The sequence below is a fragment of the Pelobates fuscus genome, chromosome 9, assembly GCF_036172605.1.
Source record: "Pelobates fuscus isolate aPelFus1 chromosome 9, aPelFus1.pri, whole genome shotgun sequence".
Classification (NCBI taxonomy): Eukaryota; Metazoa; Chordata; class Amphibia; order Anura; family Pelobatidae; genus Pelobates; species Pelobates fuscus.
The window spans coordinates 160,697,228-160,717,867 of NC_086325.1; the positions used below are offsets into that span (position 1 = coordinate 160,697,228).

A 20,640-nucleotide genomic window follows, 5' to 3' on the forward strand; every position below is an offset into this window, starting at 1 on the left:
ATTAAAGGGTTATTTCAATGAAAAAACTGTTTGTTTTTTTTCAGTAACCCAGTTCCTTCGTCCCCATCACCAAACTAAAAAAAATGCAAAATTAAAAAAAAACTAAAAAAAAAAAAAATTAAAAAAAAAAAAAAATTAAAAAACTAAAACAAAATTAAAAAAAAAATGTTGCATGTTACCATAACCACTTCGCTCAAACAGACAGGACCATTCCTAGATGGGTACATTTTATTTGTGATCTCAATCTCGTGATTGTTTGATTTACAACGATAAGTTAAGACTAGTTTTAAGACTATAATGATTTATAAGTTTAGTGGTAAATTTAAAAGAATCTGTTACTAAAATTTTACAACCTTAAGGGTTTAAGTGTGAAATTAAGGGAAATCAAAGCAAATTAAAAAAAAAAATAGATTTAAAATTTTAGGCCACGTTTGCCACATTAAAACGTGGATAATTTGAATAATTTTTCAAAATGGACTATTTTTTTTTAACCCCTTAAGGACACATGGCATGTGTGACATGTCATGATTCCCTTTTATTCCAGAAGTTTGGTCCTTAAGGGGTTAAATTCCCACTTTAGTAAATAAGTCTGCTAGCATCAGTCTCTTATCTAAAACTGAGAGACAGCAGTACTTTGTGTGAGTGAGTTACTTTCCTGGACTGGGCATCTTGGGATATGAAGTTCTCAAATACGTGCAATGAAAAGGATGACCATCAGTACTGGAAACAAAGCAACGCTTACAGTCGAATCACGATTGCAATTTAACATCTTCTATTGACAGATATAAAGAAAAAAAAAATCCTGACATTTTTTCTATTTACAATACTCAACCAGATGTACAGCGCTGTGGTATATGTTGGCGCTTTATAAATTCCAGTAATAAATAAATGTGCTATTTGGCCAGCATCAACATTCTTCTAAGTAGTCGTAACTTCAATAAACGACCTTGAGATCTTTTCATCTGCACATTTATAGCCTGACATTCAATAGTCTCACACTTAATAAGCATATATTACAGAGTACTTTTATACATATACAGTGTAGCTCACAAATACTTACTGCTGTTAACAAAACAGCTTCATTAACAACCCCAATGCATTGAGTAGTTACACTGTCAGTAAAACAAATCTGTACCTTAGGATAAAATTATTCTAATGAGTCTGGCAGTTCAATGCCAAAACATGGTGAGATATACAAGATCACATATTATACTGGAATTCTATAGGTCTAGGAAATAGGCAGATAGCTCACACATAAAACACACACATTACAAAACATTTAAAAAATCCCAGACAAATTAACCAGGAGAAAATATAACAAACTTATTTAACTATGATTGAGCCAATGGTTCCAGAAGCATTCCAGACAAACAGAACCCAGTGAGATTTCTAATTGACAGTTATTGGCAAGTTATTAAATACAATATATCACTTATAATACACAATAAAGTACACTAGCTGGTGTGATCAGTGTGTCTGCAGTCCTATCAATGTATCTGCATTCAGAATGTGGGGAGAGGGAGCTGGGGCTTTGATTTGCTCTGATGACAAAGTCTTACATTTTGACTGCTGTGTCCAGTCATTACCTCATTTTTCAGAAACCTTTAGTTACATTACTAGCCCCAAATTTCTGATAACTCTATTACTTTGATTATAGGAGGCAGCCCAGAGAGATCAGTATTTTAGCTCCATGATTTAGTAAATGCAATCTGTCAGAATAATCTCAATTTCACCCCCAAACCTGGTCTGCAGACTAACTGTGAGTGATAGAGGATGGCTAAGAAAGGGTTAACAGTGATTTTTATTGAAGACATTCAATGCTTTATTTTGTGTCTAGACATTATTGTTCTGACTTAAAATTCTTGCAAACTACACTTCCTCAATAACAGGGGTTCTCAACCTTGTCCTCAAGGAACCCCTACCAGTCCAGGGTTTAGGGATTACCTGGGTGTGTCTAAGGTGTTTTTTTCCCCTTTTTCTAAACACCTTAGACACAACCAGGTAATCCCCAAATCCTGGACTAGTAGGGGGTCCTGAGGACTGGGTTGAGAACCCCTGCTCTATAAGTTGAGGTTAGACTAAGCAATGAGAGACAAGGTCATATGGACTCAGATCCACTATTACTGAACCAGGTAAGTCTGGGATCTCTCCATAACCCATGGTGCTGAATACAAAGTATCCTGACATTAAACAAGGTAAATGTGAGAGCTGTCCTGACCCCTTTCTGTCGGGTACATTGTGATTGACCTAGGTAAGTGTGTGAGCTATTGGATACAGTGTGATTGATGCAGGTAAGTGTGTGAGCTATTGGATACAGTGAGATTGATGCAGGTAAGTGTGTGAGCTGACCCCATGCTATTAGATACATAGTGACTGATCAGGTAAGTGTGTGAGCTGACCCCATGTTATTAGATACATAGTGACTGATCAGGTAAGTGTGTGAGCTGACCCCATGCTATTAGATACATAGTGACTGATCCAGGTAAGTGTGTGAGCTGACCCCATGCTATTAGATACATAGTGACTGATCCAGGTAAGTGTGTGAGCTGACCCCATGCTATTAGATACACAGTGACTGATCCAGGTAAGTGTGTGAGCTGACCCCATGCTATTAGATACACAGTGACTGATCCAGGTAAGTGTGTGAGCTGACCCCATGCTATTAGATACACAGTGACTGATCCAGGTAAGTGTGTGAGCTGACCCCATGCTATTAGATACATAGTGACTGATCAGGTAAGTGTGTGAGCTGACCCCATGCTATTAGATACATAGTGACTGATCAGGTAAGTGTGTGAGCTGACCCCGTGCTATTATATACATAGTGACTGATCAGGTAAGTGTGTGAGCTGACCCCGTGCTATTATATACATAGTGACTGATCCAGGTACGTGTGTGAGCTGACCCCATGCTATTAGATACATAGTGACTGATCAGGTAAGTGTGTGAGCTGACCCCATGTTATTAGATACATAGTGACTGATCCAGGTAAGTGTGTGAGCTGACCCCATGCTATTAGATACATAGTGACTGATCCAGGTAAGTGTGTGAGCTGACCCCATGCTATTAGATACACAGTGACTGATCCAGGTAAGTGTGTGAGCTGACCCCATGCTATTAGATACATAGTGACTGATCCAGGTAAGTGTGTGAGCTGACCCCATGCTATTAGATACACAGTGACTGATCCAGGTAAGTGTGTGAGCTGACCCCTAATGCTATTAGATACATAGTGACTGATCCAGGTAAGTGTGTGAGCTGACCCCATGCTATTAGATACATAGTGACTGATCAGGTAAGTGTGTGAGCTGACCTCATGTTATTAGATACACAGTGACTGATCCAGGTAAGTGTGTGAGCTGACCCCGTGCTATTAGATACATAGTGAATGATTAGGTAAGTGTGTGAGATGACCCCATGCTATTAGATACATAGTGACTGATCAGGTAAGTGTGTGAGCTGACCTCATGTTATTAGATACACAGTGACTGATCCAGGTAAGTGTGTGAGCTGACCCCATGCTATTAGATACATAGTGACTGATCCAGGTAAGTGTGTGAGCTGACCCCATGCTATTAGATACACAGTGACTGATCCAGGTAAGTGTGTGAGCTGACCCCGTGCTATTAGATACACAGTGACTGATCCAGGTAAGTGTGTGAGCTGACCCCATGCTATTAGATACACAGTGACTGATCAGGTAAGTGTGTGAGCTGACCCCATGTTATTAGATACATAGTGACTGATCAGGTAAGTGTGTGAGCTGACCCCATGTTATTAGATACATAGTGACTGATCAGGTAAGTGTGTGAGCTGACCCCATGCTATTAGATACACAGTGACTGATCCAGGTAAGTGTGTGAGCTGACCCCATGCTATTAGATACATAGTGACTGATCCAGGTAAGTGTGTGAGCTGACCCCTAATGCTATTAGATACATAATGACTGATCAGGTAAGTGTGTGAGCTGACCCCATGTTATTAGATACATAGAGACTGATCCAGGTAAGTGTGTGAGCTGACCCCATGCTATTAGATACATAGTGACTGATCAGGTAAGTGTGTGAGCTGACCCCATGCTATTAGATACATAGTGACTGATCAGGTAAGTGTGTGAGCTGACCCCATGCTATTAGATACATAGTGACTGATCCAGGTAAGTGTGTGAGCTGACCCCATGCTATTAGATACACAGTGACTGATCCAGGTAAGTGTGTGAGCTGACCCCTAATGCTATTAGATACATAGTGACTGATCAGGTAAGTGTGTGTCTGCTGACCCCGTGCTATTAGATACATAGTGACTGATCCAGGTAAGTGTCCTGACTCTCTGGTGCTGAACACACTGAATCCTCTGAGAGCAGAGGCTGGTTCAGCACCAAGGACAGCCCCAGCTCCCTCCTCACACTGCGGCCATGCTCACAGGGAGAACCCCCTCTCCCCATCCACTTACCTGTCGTCATTCTGGAAGGTCTGATCCCCCAGCAGCAAGTCCCTGAAGCGGTACCTGGGGGGCAGTGGGGGCACCTCCGTCTCCAGCTCGTTCATTTTTAGGGAGCTGATGTCTAGGATGACCCCAGTCTTGTCAGGTGCCAGCCTGCGGGGAGGAAGCAGGAGGTTACTGCAAGTTTCTCAGTGTTTACAGAAATGCTCATTCAGACAAAGCCACCTCCCTCTCCTCCCAAAACAGCCCCCCAACCTCGGGCTTCTTACATCAGGGCTAGCGGGAGCCCAAAGCTGGCATGGCAGGAGTCCCCTCAGTGTGCAGCCACTTCCAATGCAGCATCAGTGACAATGTACTCAGCCCAGGCTCCCGGTGACAATGTACCCAGCCCAGGCTCCTGGTGACAATGTATCAGTGAGAGTGTACCCAGCCCGGGCTCCTGGTGACAATGTATCAGTGACAATGTACCCAGCCCAGGATCCTGGTGACAATGTATCAGTGAGAGTGTTTCCAGCCCAGGCTCCTGGTGACAATGTATCAGTGAGAGTGTTTCCAGCCCAGGCTCCTGGTGACAATGTATCAGTGAGAGTGTTTCCAGCCCAGGCTCCTGGTGACAATGTATCAGTGACAATGTACCCAGCCTAGGCACCTGGTGACAATGTATCAGTGAGAGTGTACCCAGCCCAGGCTCCTGGTGACAATGTATCAGTGACAATGTACCCAGCCCAGGTTCCTGGTGACAATGTATCAGTGAGAGTGTTTCCAGCCCAGGCTCCTGGTGACAATGTATCAGTGAGAGTTTACCCAGCCCAGGCTCCTGGTGACAATGTATCAGTGAGAGTGTACCCAGCCCAGGCTCCTGGTGACAATGTATCAGTGAGAGTGTACCCAGCCCAGGCTCCTGGTGACAATGTATCAGTGACAATGTACCCAGCCCAGGCTCCTGGTGACAATGTATCAGTGAGAGTGTACCCAGCCCAGGCTCCTGGTGACAATGTATCAGTGACAATGTACCCAGCCCAGGCTCCTGGTGACAATGTATCAGTGAGAGTGTACCCAGCCCAGGCTCCTGGTGACAATGTATCAGTGAGAGTGTACCCAGCCCAGGCTCCTGGTGACAATGTATCACTGAGAGTGTTTCCAGCCCAGGCTCCTGGTGACAATGTATCAGTGAGAGTGTTTCCAGCCCAGGTTCCTGGTGACAATGTATCAGTGAGAGTGTACCCAGCCCAGGCTCCTGGTGACAATGTATCAGTGAGAGTGTACCCAGCCCAGGCTCCTGGTGACAATGTATCAGTGAGAGTGTACCCAGCCCAGGCTCCTGGTGACAATGTATCAGTGACAATGTACCCAGCCCAGGCTCCTGGTGACAATGTATCAGTGAGAGTGTACCCAGCCCAGGCTCCTGGTGACAATGTATCAGTGACAATGTACCCAGCCAAGGCTCCTGGTGACAATGTATCAGTGAGAGTCTATCCAGCCCAAGATCCTGGTGACAATGTATCAGTGACAATGTACCCAGCCCAGGTTCCTGTGACAATGTATCAGTGAGAGTGTACCCAGCCCAGGCTCTTGGTGACAATGTATCAGTGAGAGTTTATACAGCCCAGGCTCCTGGTGACAATGTATCAGTGAGAGTGTACCCAGCCCAGGCTCCTGGTGACAATGTATCAGTGAGAGTGTACCCAGCCCGGGCTCCTGGTGACAATGTATCAGTGACAATGTACCCAGCCCAGGATCCTGGTGACAATGTATCAGTGAGAGTGTTTCCAGCCCAGGCTCCTGGTGACAATGTATCAGTGAGAGTGTTTCCAGCCCAGGCTCCTGGTGACAATGTATCAGTGAGAGTGTTTCCAGCCCAGGCTCCTGGTGACAATGTATCAGTGACAATGTACCCAGCCTAGGCACCTGGTGACAATGTATCAGTGAGAGTGTACCCAGCCCAGGCTCCTGGTGACAATGTATCAGTGACAATGTACCCAGCCCAGGTTCCTGGTGACAATGTATCAGTGAGAGTGTTTCCAGCCCAGGCTCCTGGTGACAATGTATCAGTGAGAGTTTACCCAGCCCAGGCTCCTGGTGACAATGTATCAGTGAGAGTGTACCCAGCCCAGGCTCCTGGTGACAATGTATCAGTGAGAGTGTACCCAGCCCAGGCTCCTGGTGACAATGTATCAGTGACAATGTACCCAGCCCAGGCTCCTGGTGACAATGTATCAGTGAGAGTGTACCCAGCCCAGGCTCCTGGTGACAATGTATCACTGAGAGTGTTTCCAGCCCAGGCTCCTGGTGACAATGTATCAGTGAGAGTGTTTCCAGCCCAGGTTCCTGGTGACAATGTATCAGTGAGAGTGTACCCAGCCCTGGCTCCTGGTGACAATGTATCAGTGAGAGTGTACCCAGCCCAGGCTCCTGGTGACAATGTATCACTGAGAGTGTTTCCAGCCCAGGCTCCTGGTGACAATGTATCAGTGAGAGTGTTTCCAGCCCAGGTTCCTGGTGACAATGTATCAGTGAGAGTTTACCCAGCCCAGGCTCCTGGTGACAATGTATCAGTGAGAGTGTACCCAGCCCAGGCTCCTGGTGACAATGTATCAGTGAGAGTGTACCCAGCCCAGGCTCCTGGTGACAATGTATCAGTGACAATGTACCCAGCCCAGGCTCCTGGTGACAATGTATCAGTGAGAGTGTACCCAGCCCAAGATCCTGGTGACAATGTATCAGTGACAATGTACCCAGCCCAGGTTCCTGTGACAATGTATCAGTGAGAGTGTACCCAGCCCAGGCTCTTGGTGACAATGTATCAGTGAGAGTTTATACAGCCCAGGCTCCTGGTGACAATGTAACACTGAGAGTGTTTCCAGCCCAGGCTCCTGGTGACAATGTATCAGTGAGAGTGTACCCAGCCCAGGCTCTTGGTGACAATGTATCAGTGAGAGTTTATACAGCCCAGGCTCCTGGTGACAATGTATCACTGAGAGTGTTTCCAGCCCAGGCTCCTGGTGACAATGTATCAGTGAGAGTGTACCCAGCCCAGGCTCCTGGTGACAATGTATCAGTGACAATGTACTCAGCCCAGGCTCCTGGTGACAATGTATCAGTGACAATGTACCCAGCCCAGGCTCCTGGTGACAATTTATCAGTGAGAGTGTACCCGGCCCAGGCTCCTGGTGACAATGTATCAGTGAGAGGGTACCCAGCCCAGGCTCCTGGTGACAATGTATCACTGAGAGTGTTTCCAGGCCAGGCTCCTGGTGACAATGTATCAGTGAGAGTGTTTCCAGCCCAGGTTCCTGGTGACAATGTATCAGTGAGAGTGTACCCAGCCCTGGCTCCTGGTGACAATGTATCAGTGAGAGTGTACCCAGCCCAGGCTCCTGGTGACAATGTATCACTGAGAGTGTTTCCAGCCCAGGCTCCTGGTGACAATGTATCAGTGAGAGTGTTTCCAGCCCAGGTTCCTGGTGACAATGTATCAGTGAGAGTTTACCCAGCCCAGGCTCCTGGTGACAATGTATCAGTGAGAGTGTACCCAGCCCAGGCTCCTGGTGACAATGTATCAGTGAGAGTGTACCCAGCCCAGGCTCCTGGTGACAATGTATCAGTGACAATGTACCCAGCCCAGGCTCCTGGTGACAATGTATCAGTGAGAGTGTACCCAGCCCAAGATCCTGGTGACAATGTATCAGTGACAATGTACCCAGCCCAGGTTCCTGTGACAATGTATCAGTGAGAGTGTACCCAGCCCAGGCTCTTGGTGACAATGTATCAGTGAGAGTTTATACAGCCCAGGCTCCTGGTGACAATGTAACACTGAGAGTGTTTCCAGCCCAGGCTCCTGGTGACAATGTATCAGTGAGAGTGTACCCAGCCCAGGCTCTTGGTGACAATGTATCAGTGAGAGTTTATACAGCCCAGGCTCCTGGTGACAATGTATCACTGAGAGTGTTTCCAGCCCAGGCTCCTGGTGACAATGTATCAGTGAGAGTGTACCCAGCCCAGGCTCCTGGTGACAATGTATCAGTGACAATGTACTCAGCCCAGGCTCCTGGTGACAATGTATCAGTGACAATGTACCCAGCCCAGGCTCCTGGTGACAATTTATCAGTGAGAGTGTACCCGGCCCAGGCTCCTGGTGACAATGTATCAGTGAGAGTATATCCAGCCCAGGCTCCTGGTGACAATGTATCATTGACAATGTACCCAGCCCAGGCTCCTGGTGACATTGTATCAGTGAGAGTCTATCCAGCCCAGGCTCCTGGTGACAATGTACCAGTGACAATGTACCCAGCCCAGGCTCCTGCTGACAATGTATCAGTGAGAGTGTACCCAGCCCAGGCACCTGGTGACAATTTATCTGTGAGAATCTATCCAGCCCAAGCTCCTGGTGACAATGTATCAGTGACAATGTACCCAGCCCAGGCTCCTGGTGACAATGTATCAGTGACAATGTACCCAGCCCAGGCTCCTGGTGACATTGTATCAGTGAGAGTCTATCCAGCCCAGGCTCCTGGTGACAATGTACCAGTGACAATGTACCCAGCCCAGGCTCCTGCTGACAATGTATCAGTGAGAGTGTACCCAGCCCAGGCACCTGGTGACAATTTATCAGTGAGAATCTATCCAGCCCAAGCTCCTGGTGACAATGTATCAGTGACAATGTACCCAGCCCAGGCTCCTGGTGACAATGTATCAGTGAGAGTGTACCCGGCCCAGGCTCCTGGTGACAATGTATCAGTGAGAGTCTATCCAGCCCAGGCTCCTGGTGACAATGTATCATTGACAATGTACCCAGCCCAGGCTCCTGGTGACATTGTATCAGTGAGAGTCTATCCAGCCCAGGCTCCTGGTGACAATGTACCAGTGACAATGTACCCAGCCCAGGCTCCTGCTGACAATGTATCAGTGAGAGTGTACCCAGCCCAGGCACCTGGTGACAATGTATCAGTGACAATGTACCCAGCCAAGGCTCCTGGTGACAATTTATCAGTGAGAATCTATCCAGCCCAAGCTCCTGGTGACAATGTATCAGTGACAATGTACAAAGCCCAGGCTCCTGGTGACAATGTATCAGTGAGAGTGTACCCAGCCCAGGCTCCTGGTGACAATGTATCAGTGAGAGTGTACCCGGCCCGGGCTCCTGGTGACAATGTATCAGTGAGAGTCTATCCAGCCCAGGCTCCTGGTGACAATGTAGCAGTGACAATGTACCCAGCCAAGGCTCCTGGTGACAATGTATCAGTGAGAGTTTATCCAGCCCAGGCTCCTGGTGACAATGTAGCAGTGAGAGTCTATCCAGCCCGGGCTCCTGGTGACAATGTATCAGTGAGAGTTTATCCAGCCCAGGCTCCTGGTGACCATGTATCAGTGAGAGAGTACCCAGCCCAGGCTCCTGGTGACAATGTACCCAGCCCAGGCTCCTGGTGAAAATGTATCAGTGAGGGTGTACCCAGCCCAGGCTCCTGGTGACAATGTTTCAGTGAGAGTGTTTCCAGCCCAGGCTCCTGGTGACAATGTATCAGTGAGAGTGTTCCCAGCCCAGGCTCCTGGTAACAATGTATCAGTGACAATGTACTCAGCCCAGGCTCCTGGTGACAATGTATCAGTGAGAGTGTACCCAGCCCAGGCTCCTGGTGACAATGTTTCAGTGAGAGTGTTTCCAGCCCAGGCTCCTGGTGACAATGTATCAGTGACAATGTACCCAGCCCAGGCTCCTGGTGACAATGTATCAGTGACAATGTACCCAGCCCAGGCTCCTGGTGACAATGCATCAGTGAGAGTGTACCCAGCCCAGGCTCCTGGTGACAATGTATCAGTGAGAGTGTACCCAGCCCAGGTTCCTGGTGACAATGTATCAGTGATAGTCTATCCAGCCCAGGCTCCTGGTGACAATGTATCAGTGACAATGTACCCAGCCCAGGCTCCTGGTGACAATGTATCAGTGAGAGTGTACCCAGCCCAGGCTCCTGGTGACAATGTATCAGTGACAATGTACCCAGCCCAGGATCCTGGTGACAATGTATCAGTGAGAGTGTTTCCAGCCCAGGCTCCTGGTGACAATGTATCAGTGACAATGTACCCAGCCCAGGATCCTGGTGACACTGTATCAGTGAGAGTGTTCCCAGCCCAGGCTCCTGGTGACAATGTATCAGGGATGACACTGAAAGAATGGCTAGATATCCTTTGATGCTGACTGAGATTCATGGCACAGGTAGTCTATAGATCAAGAATGCTATTATTTCAGTAAATTATTGCTAATCACATAGTCTCTTGTTAATATATATATATATAATTATTATTTTTATTATTGTTAGTTTGTTTTTTGGCTACTGAGGAATCTCATCTCTCTATAGAAGAGTGACCCCTTTTCAAATAATTTTTGTGAAGAATTTTTAGAAAACAGACTTTCCCAGTCATTAAACTGCCATATATGCTAATATCATTATATGTGTTACAAAACCGCATCACGGTATACGATCGCCCCTGTGTACATTTCTTGGAACGGATTTTATAATTGTTCGTTAGAAATAAATTAATATTGAAACTGGCACGTTGTAACTTTAGCATCTGTTAGTAAATCTGTTAGTGAATCAAATTTGTTCTGGTTTCACGTAGTGTCATTTTTCTTGTGTTTGTTAAACAATGAGTATAGAAACATAGAAACATAGAATGTGACGGCAGATAAGAACCATTCGGCCCATCTAGTCTGCCCAGTTTTCTAAATACTTTCATTAGTCCCTGGCATTATCTTATAGTTAGGATAGCCTTATGCCTATCCCACGCATGCTTAAACTCCTTTACTGTGTTAACCTCCACCACTTCAGCTGGAAGGCTATTCCATGCATCCACTACCCTCTCAGTATAGTAATACTTCCTGATATTATTTTTAAACCTTTGTCCCTCTAATTTAAGACTATGTCCTCTGGTTGTGGTAGTTTTTCTTCTTTTAAATATAGTCTCCTCCTTTACTGTGTTGATTCCCTTTATGTATTTAAATGTTTCTATCATATCCCCCCTGTCTCGTCTTTCCTCCAAGCTATACATGTTAAGATCCTTTAACCTTTCCTGGTAAGTTTTATCCTGCAATCCATGAACCAGTTTAGTAGCCCTTCTTTGAACTCTCTCTAAGGTATCAATATCCTTCTGAAGATATGGTCTCCAGTACTGTGTACAGTACTCCAAGTGAGGTCTCACCAGTGTTCTGTACAATGGCATGAGCACTTCCCTCTTTCTACTGCTAATACCTCTCCCTATACAACCAAGCATTCTGCTAGCATTTCCTGCTGCTCTATTACATTGTCTGCCTACCTTTAAGTCCTCAGAAATAATCACCCCTAAATCCCTTTCCTCAGATGTTGAGGTTAGGACTCTATCAAATATTCTGTACTCTGCCCTTGGGTTTTTACGTCCAAGATGCATTATCTTGCACTTATCCACATTAAATGTCAGTTGCCACAACTCTGACCATTTTTCTAGTTTACCTAAATCATTTGCCATTTGGCTTATCCCTCCTGGAACATCAACCCTGTTACATATCTTAGTATCATCCGCAAAAAGACACACCTTACCATCAAGACCTTCTGCAATATCACTAATAAAAATATTAAAGAGAATGGGTCCAAGTACAGATCCCTGAGGTACCCCGCTGGTGACAAGCCCAAGCTTCGAATATACTCCATTGACTACAACCCTCTGTTGCCTGTCACTCAGCCACTGCCTTACCCATTCAACAATATTGGAATCCAAACTCAAAGATTGCAGTTTATTGATAAGCCTTCTATGTGCAACAGTGTCAAAAGCCTTACTGAAATCTAGGTATCGCTTTCTTCACCTTCTGGTAAGCCACAAAGTCAGACCACAGTGATAGCTTTATAAATATATTTATTGATCTTAATAAATAAAATAAAAACCCTTGATCTATTGGGAAAATTCAATGCAGAATTGTGACTGAGGATATTCCCAGTGACAATCAATAGATCCCATTGTACAGCGCTACGGAATCTGATGGCGCTATATAAATAATAAAATAATAATAATACTTGGTCACATAGAAAATAATTCTGTATACATTTCTTTGGATAAAATATTAGCAAAATCAGGTTAATTCCTGGTAATGTGTTAAAGTATATTTTTAAACCATTCTTGATATCGGAGAGTGATAATCAGAAAAAAACCCAACTTTTTTTCTGATTATCAGCAAACTACTTAAACAAAATATTCTTAACACGCTTTTTAATACACCTCTATTTCTCGCTCTTTTTATTTATTTATTTGAATAAGCCTCCGTTTTTTTTCATTATACATAAGAAGATGTAGCAACTACTTTTCCCTCATGGGAGGGTGATTTTAGGCAATTTTTGGCAATTGGTGGAACATAAGGAATGTTTTATTTCAGTTGCTAAGTTACAATCCATCAGTCAATAGAATCCCACAAAATGGCACACTGCTGGCATCATGGACAGAGGAGAACAAAATGGCTGCTCCCAGGTATTGTGGAAGAAAAAAATAATACATTTAAATAAAGGTAAGTGGCAACGGGGGGAATATTATCATTAATATACAAGAGGTACAAGGGAAGAAAACTTGAAAAACAGATATAATAGAAAACCAATTGCATTAAACACTTTTTTTTTATTTGTCACCTCAGGCGGGTTTCCTTTGCAGTCTCCACTAGCAAACATTCTCTACATATACATCACAACATACATTTAAAATGTACAAACCGGCTGTCATAAGCCCCCATAGCTGCACCCTCCTCCCTATAATTCACCAAGTTTTCTTTTCACAGGATGCTGACAGTCTGTTTTTGCACAAATGCAACAGTTCTCAAAGGGTTTTAAAAGTGCCAAAGACATCATTGTAAAGTTGAGAATGGCTACAACAAAATGGAGGACAGGCCTGCAAGGATTGGGTGGTCTCAACTCCAACCAGATGATCAGAAAAACAAAAATCCTTCCAATTGGGAATTGAGTAGAAATAACAGGGAATTGCAAAGTGTGGACCAAAATAACTGATTTGAAATAATTCTAGTGAAATCAAAGGTCTTTATGGGAGCAGATTTAAAGCACTGTATGGTATGTTTGCAGAGCAGGCGTGAATGTACCAGTTAACAAACTGTCACAAGGTCATACCCCAACTTACAGGAATGGCAAGTCCCACAACCAGAGGTTCTGGATAGACCTATAACCGGGCCTTATAGTGGCCAGACTTAATGTGAAAAAAAGATAAAGACAAAGTCAGTAATAGCCAATGTCAGTAATGTAGAAATACAGATAAATGGAATTACAAGCCAGATCAGGATATTAGAAATACATAAATTCAGAAACAAGCCGAGGTCAATATCAAAATATATCAAGAGAGACTTACTATAAGCACTAATGTGTTTCAAGGCAGAAACCATGATAGGGCAATGAACAAGGACCAAGGTGAACTTAATACAGGCTAACAGACTTTCTGAGCGGTCCACGTCATCTCTGTGACTCCAAATTGATAGAATATGGGGTCGCCTAGATGACATGGTCACGTTAAGGGTGGGCGTGATTTGGATTATAAAAGGACGCAACAAAACAGTGGCCTGCATCCGAAAGAACAAAGGGAAAAAGCGTCCTTAACACAATAATCTTGCGCGAAGCAGGAGGAGGAGCGGTTCGCTGGTCAGTACCATTTGTATTCCCAGTTCAAGTTGCCCAGCTGCGTAAAGCATTCGTTCCGCACGAACTGAGAAGGGGAGTACGTGGCCGAGTGAAGCATTCAGCTCAGTAAAATAATAACATAAAACTTATTCGTTCCGCACGAACTGAGAAGGGGAGTACGTGGCCGAGTGAAGCATTCAGCTCAGTAAAATAATAACATAAAACTTAATAAGTACTATTAGATACTCTGAAACTAAAATACTTAAAGATACGGTCATACATTTTAAACTTTTTCCCTTAAATAATTTTTTTTCATAATTAGTTATATACAAGGACTAATCATGCAAAACAACTGTCCAGTGCCCCTATGGTTTTATTTCTGAACACTGTTACCTCTAAGCATTGTTTTGTGAGCTCTCCAGCACTGCACGGTTTAAGAAGACAAATTTCTTCACTATAACATTACCGGACGGCTCACAAACAAAAGTGCTTATAAGGAACATGCCTATATCATACATATGGCTTAAATTGATCTTCTACAGGAATACATTGTGGATTTCGTTTTTTTTTTTAAACTGGTGTTTTTAAGTAGCTTTGTAAGATTTAAAACTGTACATTTCATGTATAAATATTATATATATTTTGGCTTTTTAAAGCAACACCACTGTTTAGAAATATATGTTCTGTGTCCCCCAAAAATGCATTATTTTCTTACCGTGTTTAAAGACATTTCCAAATCCTTAGAAATAGCCATTAACAAAATGTGAGGTTTCATTAAACATTCCGAACAAAGCACTGGGAAAGGTAAGAACGTTCGTCCTACATTCGTTTATTCTCTTAAGCAAATTTATCAAGGCGGATTGTTTAGTAAATAATCTACTACCCGTTAATACTAAAATAAATACTCACAAGACTAACAGGCAGACCTTATAAATCATTAAACCATATCTATTTTGTTAGATTTGCTATAATAAAAATAATAATAATAATAATTATTATTATTATTATTATATCCCAGTGGTGTTTCCATGCTCATGAAACTTTTAAGGTTTATGCATTAAAGTCCAAATTGTAGCAAAATAAATTGTGAATGGCAAAATGTCGACACATAAAGCTGATCTGGGTAAGGTCTACACCTGTAAAAATGTAGCCATAGCTATCTTTCTCGGAATTTTGTCAGCTGATTTCAATTCACTGTGATTCAGAGTATACTAATTAAAACTCTTTGTGTTCTTCCCCACATCTGTAAATATATTTTAATTAATTATTGATAAAAAATTAACTACTCATTTATAATTTAAAAGAAAATGATTATTTTATAAATGGATTGATTTATACATATTTCATGTTGTATTTCATAAATAATTAGCAATTCTGTATGTTAAACGAACAGTCCAAGTACCATAAACACTACTGGTCACGTTAGTGGTTATGGTGCGAGGAGTGTCCTAGCGCTCCGCACCACTATTGTAAATAGTCAAACTGTTTTAGGATGGTTTGGTGTCTTGCCTGGGGTCCGCCGGATACCACTTCTCAGCTTCATTACTAACACTGGACAACCAGATGTTCCTAATGCAGAACTTAGCTCACTGGCTGAGAGCAATCAGCTGACGCTCATAGCAATGAGCTAGCCCTGCACTGTAGGCAGAGATTGGCACCCCGGCAGACCCCCAGGTGTATTATATGTGGTCTGCTTATCTTGTAGATAAATATTGCAAATCTGTGTACTGCTTGGGTTGTAAAATATTCTGCTCCATATAAAAAAAAAAAACATGGCTCCATATGACAAGCATCTAAAGATGACCATAACTTTAATTACAGTATATTATTTGGTCCTACAGCTGGGATGACGAATGTGGCTGTCAAAAAGCTCGAGAATCATAGATGATACAGTCTATCTCATACGAGTAAACAGAACAGCTAATTCCCATGGGAAGCTCTGGATTATTTCTCAGTTTGACGATCGGGATCTACATTTGCAAGTTATCTGTTGGCCCAGCAGAACTCGCTCTTTGGGGAATGAAGTCGATATTCTTAGCATTTGGTCAGACCACAGCTTTTATTATAAAGCAAAATATTATTTTAAAAAAAGTGCTTTCACTTCAAATGAAAAAGGCTTGTGGTTTTTGTGTAGGAGTATGTGCATGTGTGTGCTCATTCATATCTGTTTGTCTGTCTGGATGTACATTCATGTCTGTGCGTGTTTGTGTGTATATTTATGTCTATGTCTGTCTGTGTACATTCAAGTCTATGTGTGTGAGTGTGTGTGCATTCATGTCTGTGTGTGTCTGTCTGTATATACATTATGTCTGTGTACATTCAAGTTTATGTGTGTGTGTGTGTGTGTGTGTGAGTGTGTGTATATTCAAGTCTGTGTGTGTGAGTACATTCCTGTCTGTGTCTGTCTGTGTATACATTATGTCTGTGTACATTCAAGTCTATGTGTATGAGTGTGTGTACATTCGTGCCTGTGTCTGTTTGTGTGTACAATCATCTCTGTGTGTGAGTACACATTCATGTATGTGTATGTTTGTGGATTCACATTAATGTTTGTGTGTTTAAGTGCACACCTGAAATAAAAGTATTTTAGATGATTTAAAATGTTTGGGATTTGATGTTAAAGATTCACTACTGGACGATAGTGAAATGAAAACAGTTTTTTTTTTCTTCAAAATTTTTCTGTGATATTGCTGAGTAACATTTAATGATTTAGTCTGTATATTAGTGTTTCATTAAATAAACATTGAATGGCAATGCATTAAAAACCTCATTCCAAAATGTAGACACATTTAGCACAATAAAAGGGAGTAAAAGGGAGTTGAATTACTTCCTCAAATTTAACATTTTTGCCTAAATACTGCAAAGCAGATTTCAAGTTACTAGAGTTGAACAATGTACCAAGATAAATTCAAAGAAAATAAACCCACACTGTCCCCACCATCAACCCCAGCATCACAGAGAGGGGCGGCCTTCCAAAATCTAACAAGAAAAGGTTCTGGTTGTTCACAGAGGTTAACGGTCATATTGGATTTCATCCCCAATACAATATACGTCTTCCCAACACCTGGCCGGTCCAAATGGTTTTTATGCAATACAGCTGCTAATAACTATACGATGTTGCAGGCATTGTAAGTGTCTGGTATCGGCATGCACAGAATGATGTCTGTGATTTTATAAGGGAGTCAAATGTCCTTTATCTTTAACTGTAAAAATATAAATAAAAGAGACAGTTTTTGCACCAAAGATCGCTCTGCTCCGCTTACTTCGATCAGAGCAATGCATTGACGACCAGCTGGCGAGGAAAGGGTTGTCAGCCAAACGGCAGACGGTTTACATTAGTAATTCAAGGTTTGCACTGTAACGGCAGACATGGCATAGCTCGCCGCGACACAGCCCAACTGCTCCAGAAAATCACTAAAGTGGAATTGAAACCCTCCCGCAGATCCAAGGCCGTCTCTCCAGCTGCGGAAACCTCTGTGTGCCCCTGGGGGCAAGTGTGGATTTATAGTGCTTGGGATGTAATACCTTGCTCTGATTAAAACATGGTCTGTTTGCAGTGTGACAGGGCATGGGGAAGTAAGTGTGACAGAATTGGAGGAGGTTAATGTGACAGTTAATGTGAGTGTGGCATAGTTGGGGATGTATCATAGGTTGGGGTGAATGTGTCATGTTTGGAGGAGGCAGTGTGACAGAATGAGGGGAGTGTGACAAGATTACGGGGGTTAATGTGGCAGGATTAAAGGCCTTAATGGAAAAGAGTGAGTGTGCCAGGGTTTGGGGTGAGTGTGGCACAGTTGGAGGGCAGGATTGGAGGGGTTTATGTGGTAGGGTGAGTGTGACAGGGTGAAGTGGATGAGTGGGACAGACTGATAAAGGATGAGTGTGACAGGGTTGGGGACTGTGTGCGACAGTGCAAGAAAAGGTTAAGTCAGACCGGATTGGGGGGGGGGGTTAATGTCATAGGGTAATTGTGATAAAGCAGGGGCAGGTGAACTTGGTATGGTTGTAGGGGGTGAAAGTGTCAATGTTAGGAGGGTCTAATGTGAGTGCGGCTGGGTGAAAGGGATGACAGTGTGTGGGGCTGAAAGTGTTTTTTGAATGGTGTTAGTGTAGGAAGTAACCGTGTGTGCCTGTGGGGGTGACAGTGTGTGCGTGTAGGGGTGTCAGTGTGTGCGTGGGGATGATAGGGTGGGGGTGATAGTGTGTGTGGAGGGGTGTCAGTGTGTGTGGGGATAATAGGGTATGGGTGGGGGTGGCAGGGTGTGTGGAGGGTGTTTTTGACAGGGTGTGTGTGTGTTGAGGAGCTGTGACAGGGTTTGTGGAAGGGTGACAGGGTGTGTGGGGGGCTGTGAGAAGATGTGTGGGTGGCTGTGACAAAGTGGGTGTGGGATCACAGGGTGTGAGGGCTGTGACAAGGTAAAAGGGCTGTGACAGGATATGGGTGGCTGTGACAGGGTAGGGGGGTGACATGGTAGGGGGGACTGTGAAAAGGCAGGGGCTGTGACGGGGGCAGTGAGAGGGTGAGGGGGCTGTGACAGGGTGGGGGGCTTAAGAGGGTAGGGGGGCTTGAGAGGGTAGGAGGCGGTGAGAGGGTGCTTGAGAGGGTGAGGGGGGCTTGAGAGGGTAGGGGGGCTTGAGAGGGTAGGGGGTTGTGAGAGGGAAGGGCTGTGACAGAGTGGGGACTTGAGAGGGTAGGGGGACTTGAGAGGGTAGGGGGCCGTGAGAGGGTGGGGGGCCGTGAGAGGGTGGGGGCTGTGAGAGGGTGGGGCGGGGGCTGTGGCAGGTTAAGGGGGCTGTAAGAAGGTAAGGAGGGCTTGAGAGGCTAGGGGGTGACTAAAACAGGTTAGGGGGCTGTAACAGGGTGGAGGGGTGAGAGGATAGGGGTGGCTGTGAGAGGGTGGAGGGGGCTGTGACGTGGTGAGGGGGGGCTGTGACAGGGTGGGGAGGCTGTGAGAGGGTAGTGGAGGGACTGTGAAAGGGTGGGGGCTGTGACGGGGGCTGTGAGAGGGTGAGGGGGCTGTAACAGGGTGAGGGGCTTGAGAGTGTAGGGGGGCTTTAGAGGGTGGGGTTCAGTGAGAGGGTACAGGACTGTGACAGGGTGGGGGGGCTGTGACAGGTTATGGGGGCTGTGAGAAGGTAAGGGGGGCTTGAGAGGCTAGGGGGTGACTAAAACAGGTTATGGGGCTGTGGGAGGGTAGTGAGGGGACTGTGAAAGGTTGAGGGGGCTGTGATAGGGTTGGGGGTGCTTGAGATGGTAGGGGGGCTTGAGAGGGTGGGGGGCTGTGACAGGGTGGGGGGCTGTGACAGGGTGAGAGGGCTGTGACAGGGTTGGGGGCTTGAGAGGGTAGGGGGGCTTGAGAGCTGTGAGAGTGTGAGGGGCTGTGACAGATTAGGAGGGCTGTGACAGGGTGGGGGTGAGAGGATAGTGGTGGCTGTAAGACGGTGGAGGGGGCTGTGACATGGTAGGTGGGGGTTGTAACAGGGTAGTGGGCCCTAGATGGACTAGGACAGGGTGGGGGTGGAGTGGAGGGTCTGTGACAGGGTGTAGAGGAAGTGAAATGGCTGTGACAGGGTCTAGAGGGGGTGGAGGGTCTGTGACAGGGGTAAGTGGGGTGGAGGCGCTGTGACAGGGAAGGGAGGTGGAGGGCTGTGATAGGGTGTAGAGGGGGTTAAATGGCTGTAATAGGGGTAAGTGGGGTGGAGGTTCTGTGACAGGGGTAAGTGGGGTGGAGGGGCTGTGACAGGGTAGGGTGGTGGAGGGGCTGTGATAGGGTGTAGAGGGGGGTTAAATGGCTGTGACAGGGGTTAGTGGGATGGAGGGCTATGACAGGGGTAAGCTGGGTGGAGGACTGTGAAAGGGGCAAGTTGGGTGGAGGGGCTGTGACAGGGTGTAGAGGAGAGTTCAATGGCTGTGACAGGGGTCAGTGGGTTGGAGGGCTGTGGCAGGGGTAAGTGAGGTGGAGGGGCTGTAACAGGTGTAAGTGGGGTGGAGGGGCTGTGACAGGAGTAAATGAGATGGAAGGCTGTGACAGAGATAAGTGGGTGGAGGGCTGTGGCAAGGGTAAGTTGAGTGGAGGACTGTGACTGGGGTAAGTGGCGTGGAGGGGCTGTGACAGGGTAGGTGGGGGGTACCTGTTTTTCCCCTTCTTTTACTGATTCCCTGGTTGTCCGGTGGGCTCCCTATCTGGTCTGCAGCTCCGCGGGGTGTGAGCTGCAGACCACGTGGTAAGTCTCACAATCTCTAGCCAGTCAGAGCGTTGCAATGGTAACCCGCAGCAACGTTCTCACAGGCTGGAGATCGCAAGACACTCTTTTCTCCCAGGGCAGACTGACTGGAGGGGCCTCGCGCCCGGCTGCATAATGGGCAAGCTACTGGGCGCCCTCCTGTGTCTGGCCCCCGGTCAGAGACCAAAGACCCGACATGTCAGTTTTCCCTAAGGTGATTTAGGCTAATCGCTAATTAGAGAGCCGTCTCTGCATCCAAGTGCTAAAACAGCAAAGCTCTTAGTAGCTCATAAAAGTGTGAGTTAGTTATCTACATATCCAATTAGCTGTAAAATTGACA

General features: G+C 45.3%; 1 protein-coding gene across 1 annotated transcript in view; it reads right to left on the minus strand.

Moving 5' to 3' along the window:
- KCNT1 (potassium sodium-activated channel subfamily T member 1) overlaps positions 1 to 20,640 on the minus strand; it is a 257,835-nt gene that overhangs the window by 206,862 nt on the left and 30,333 nt on the right. The window contains exon 2 of the mRNA XM_063432887.1: positions 4,453 to 4,596. Coding sequence (XP_063288957.1) covers positions 4,453 to 4,596 — 144 coding nt within the window. The remainder of the gene's footprint in view (positions 1 to 4,452; positions 4,597 to 20,640) is intronic.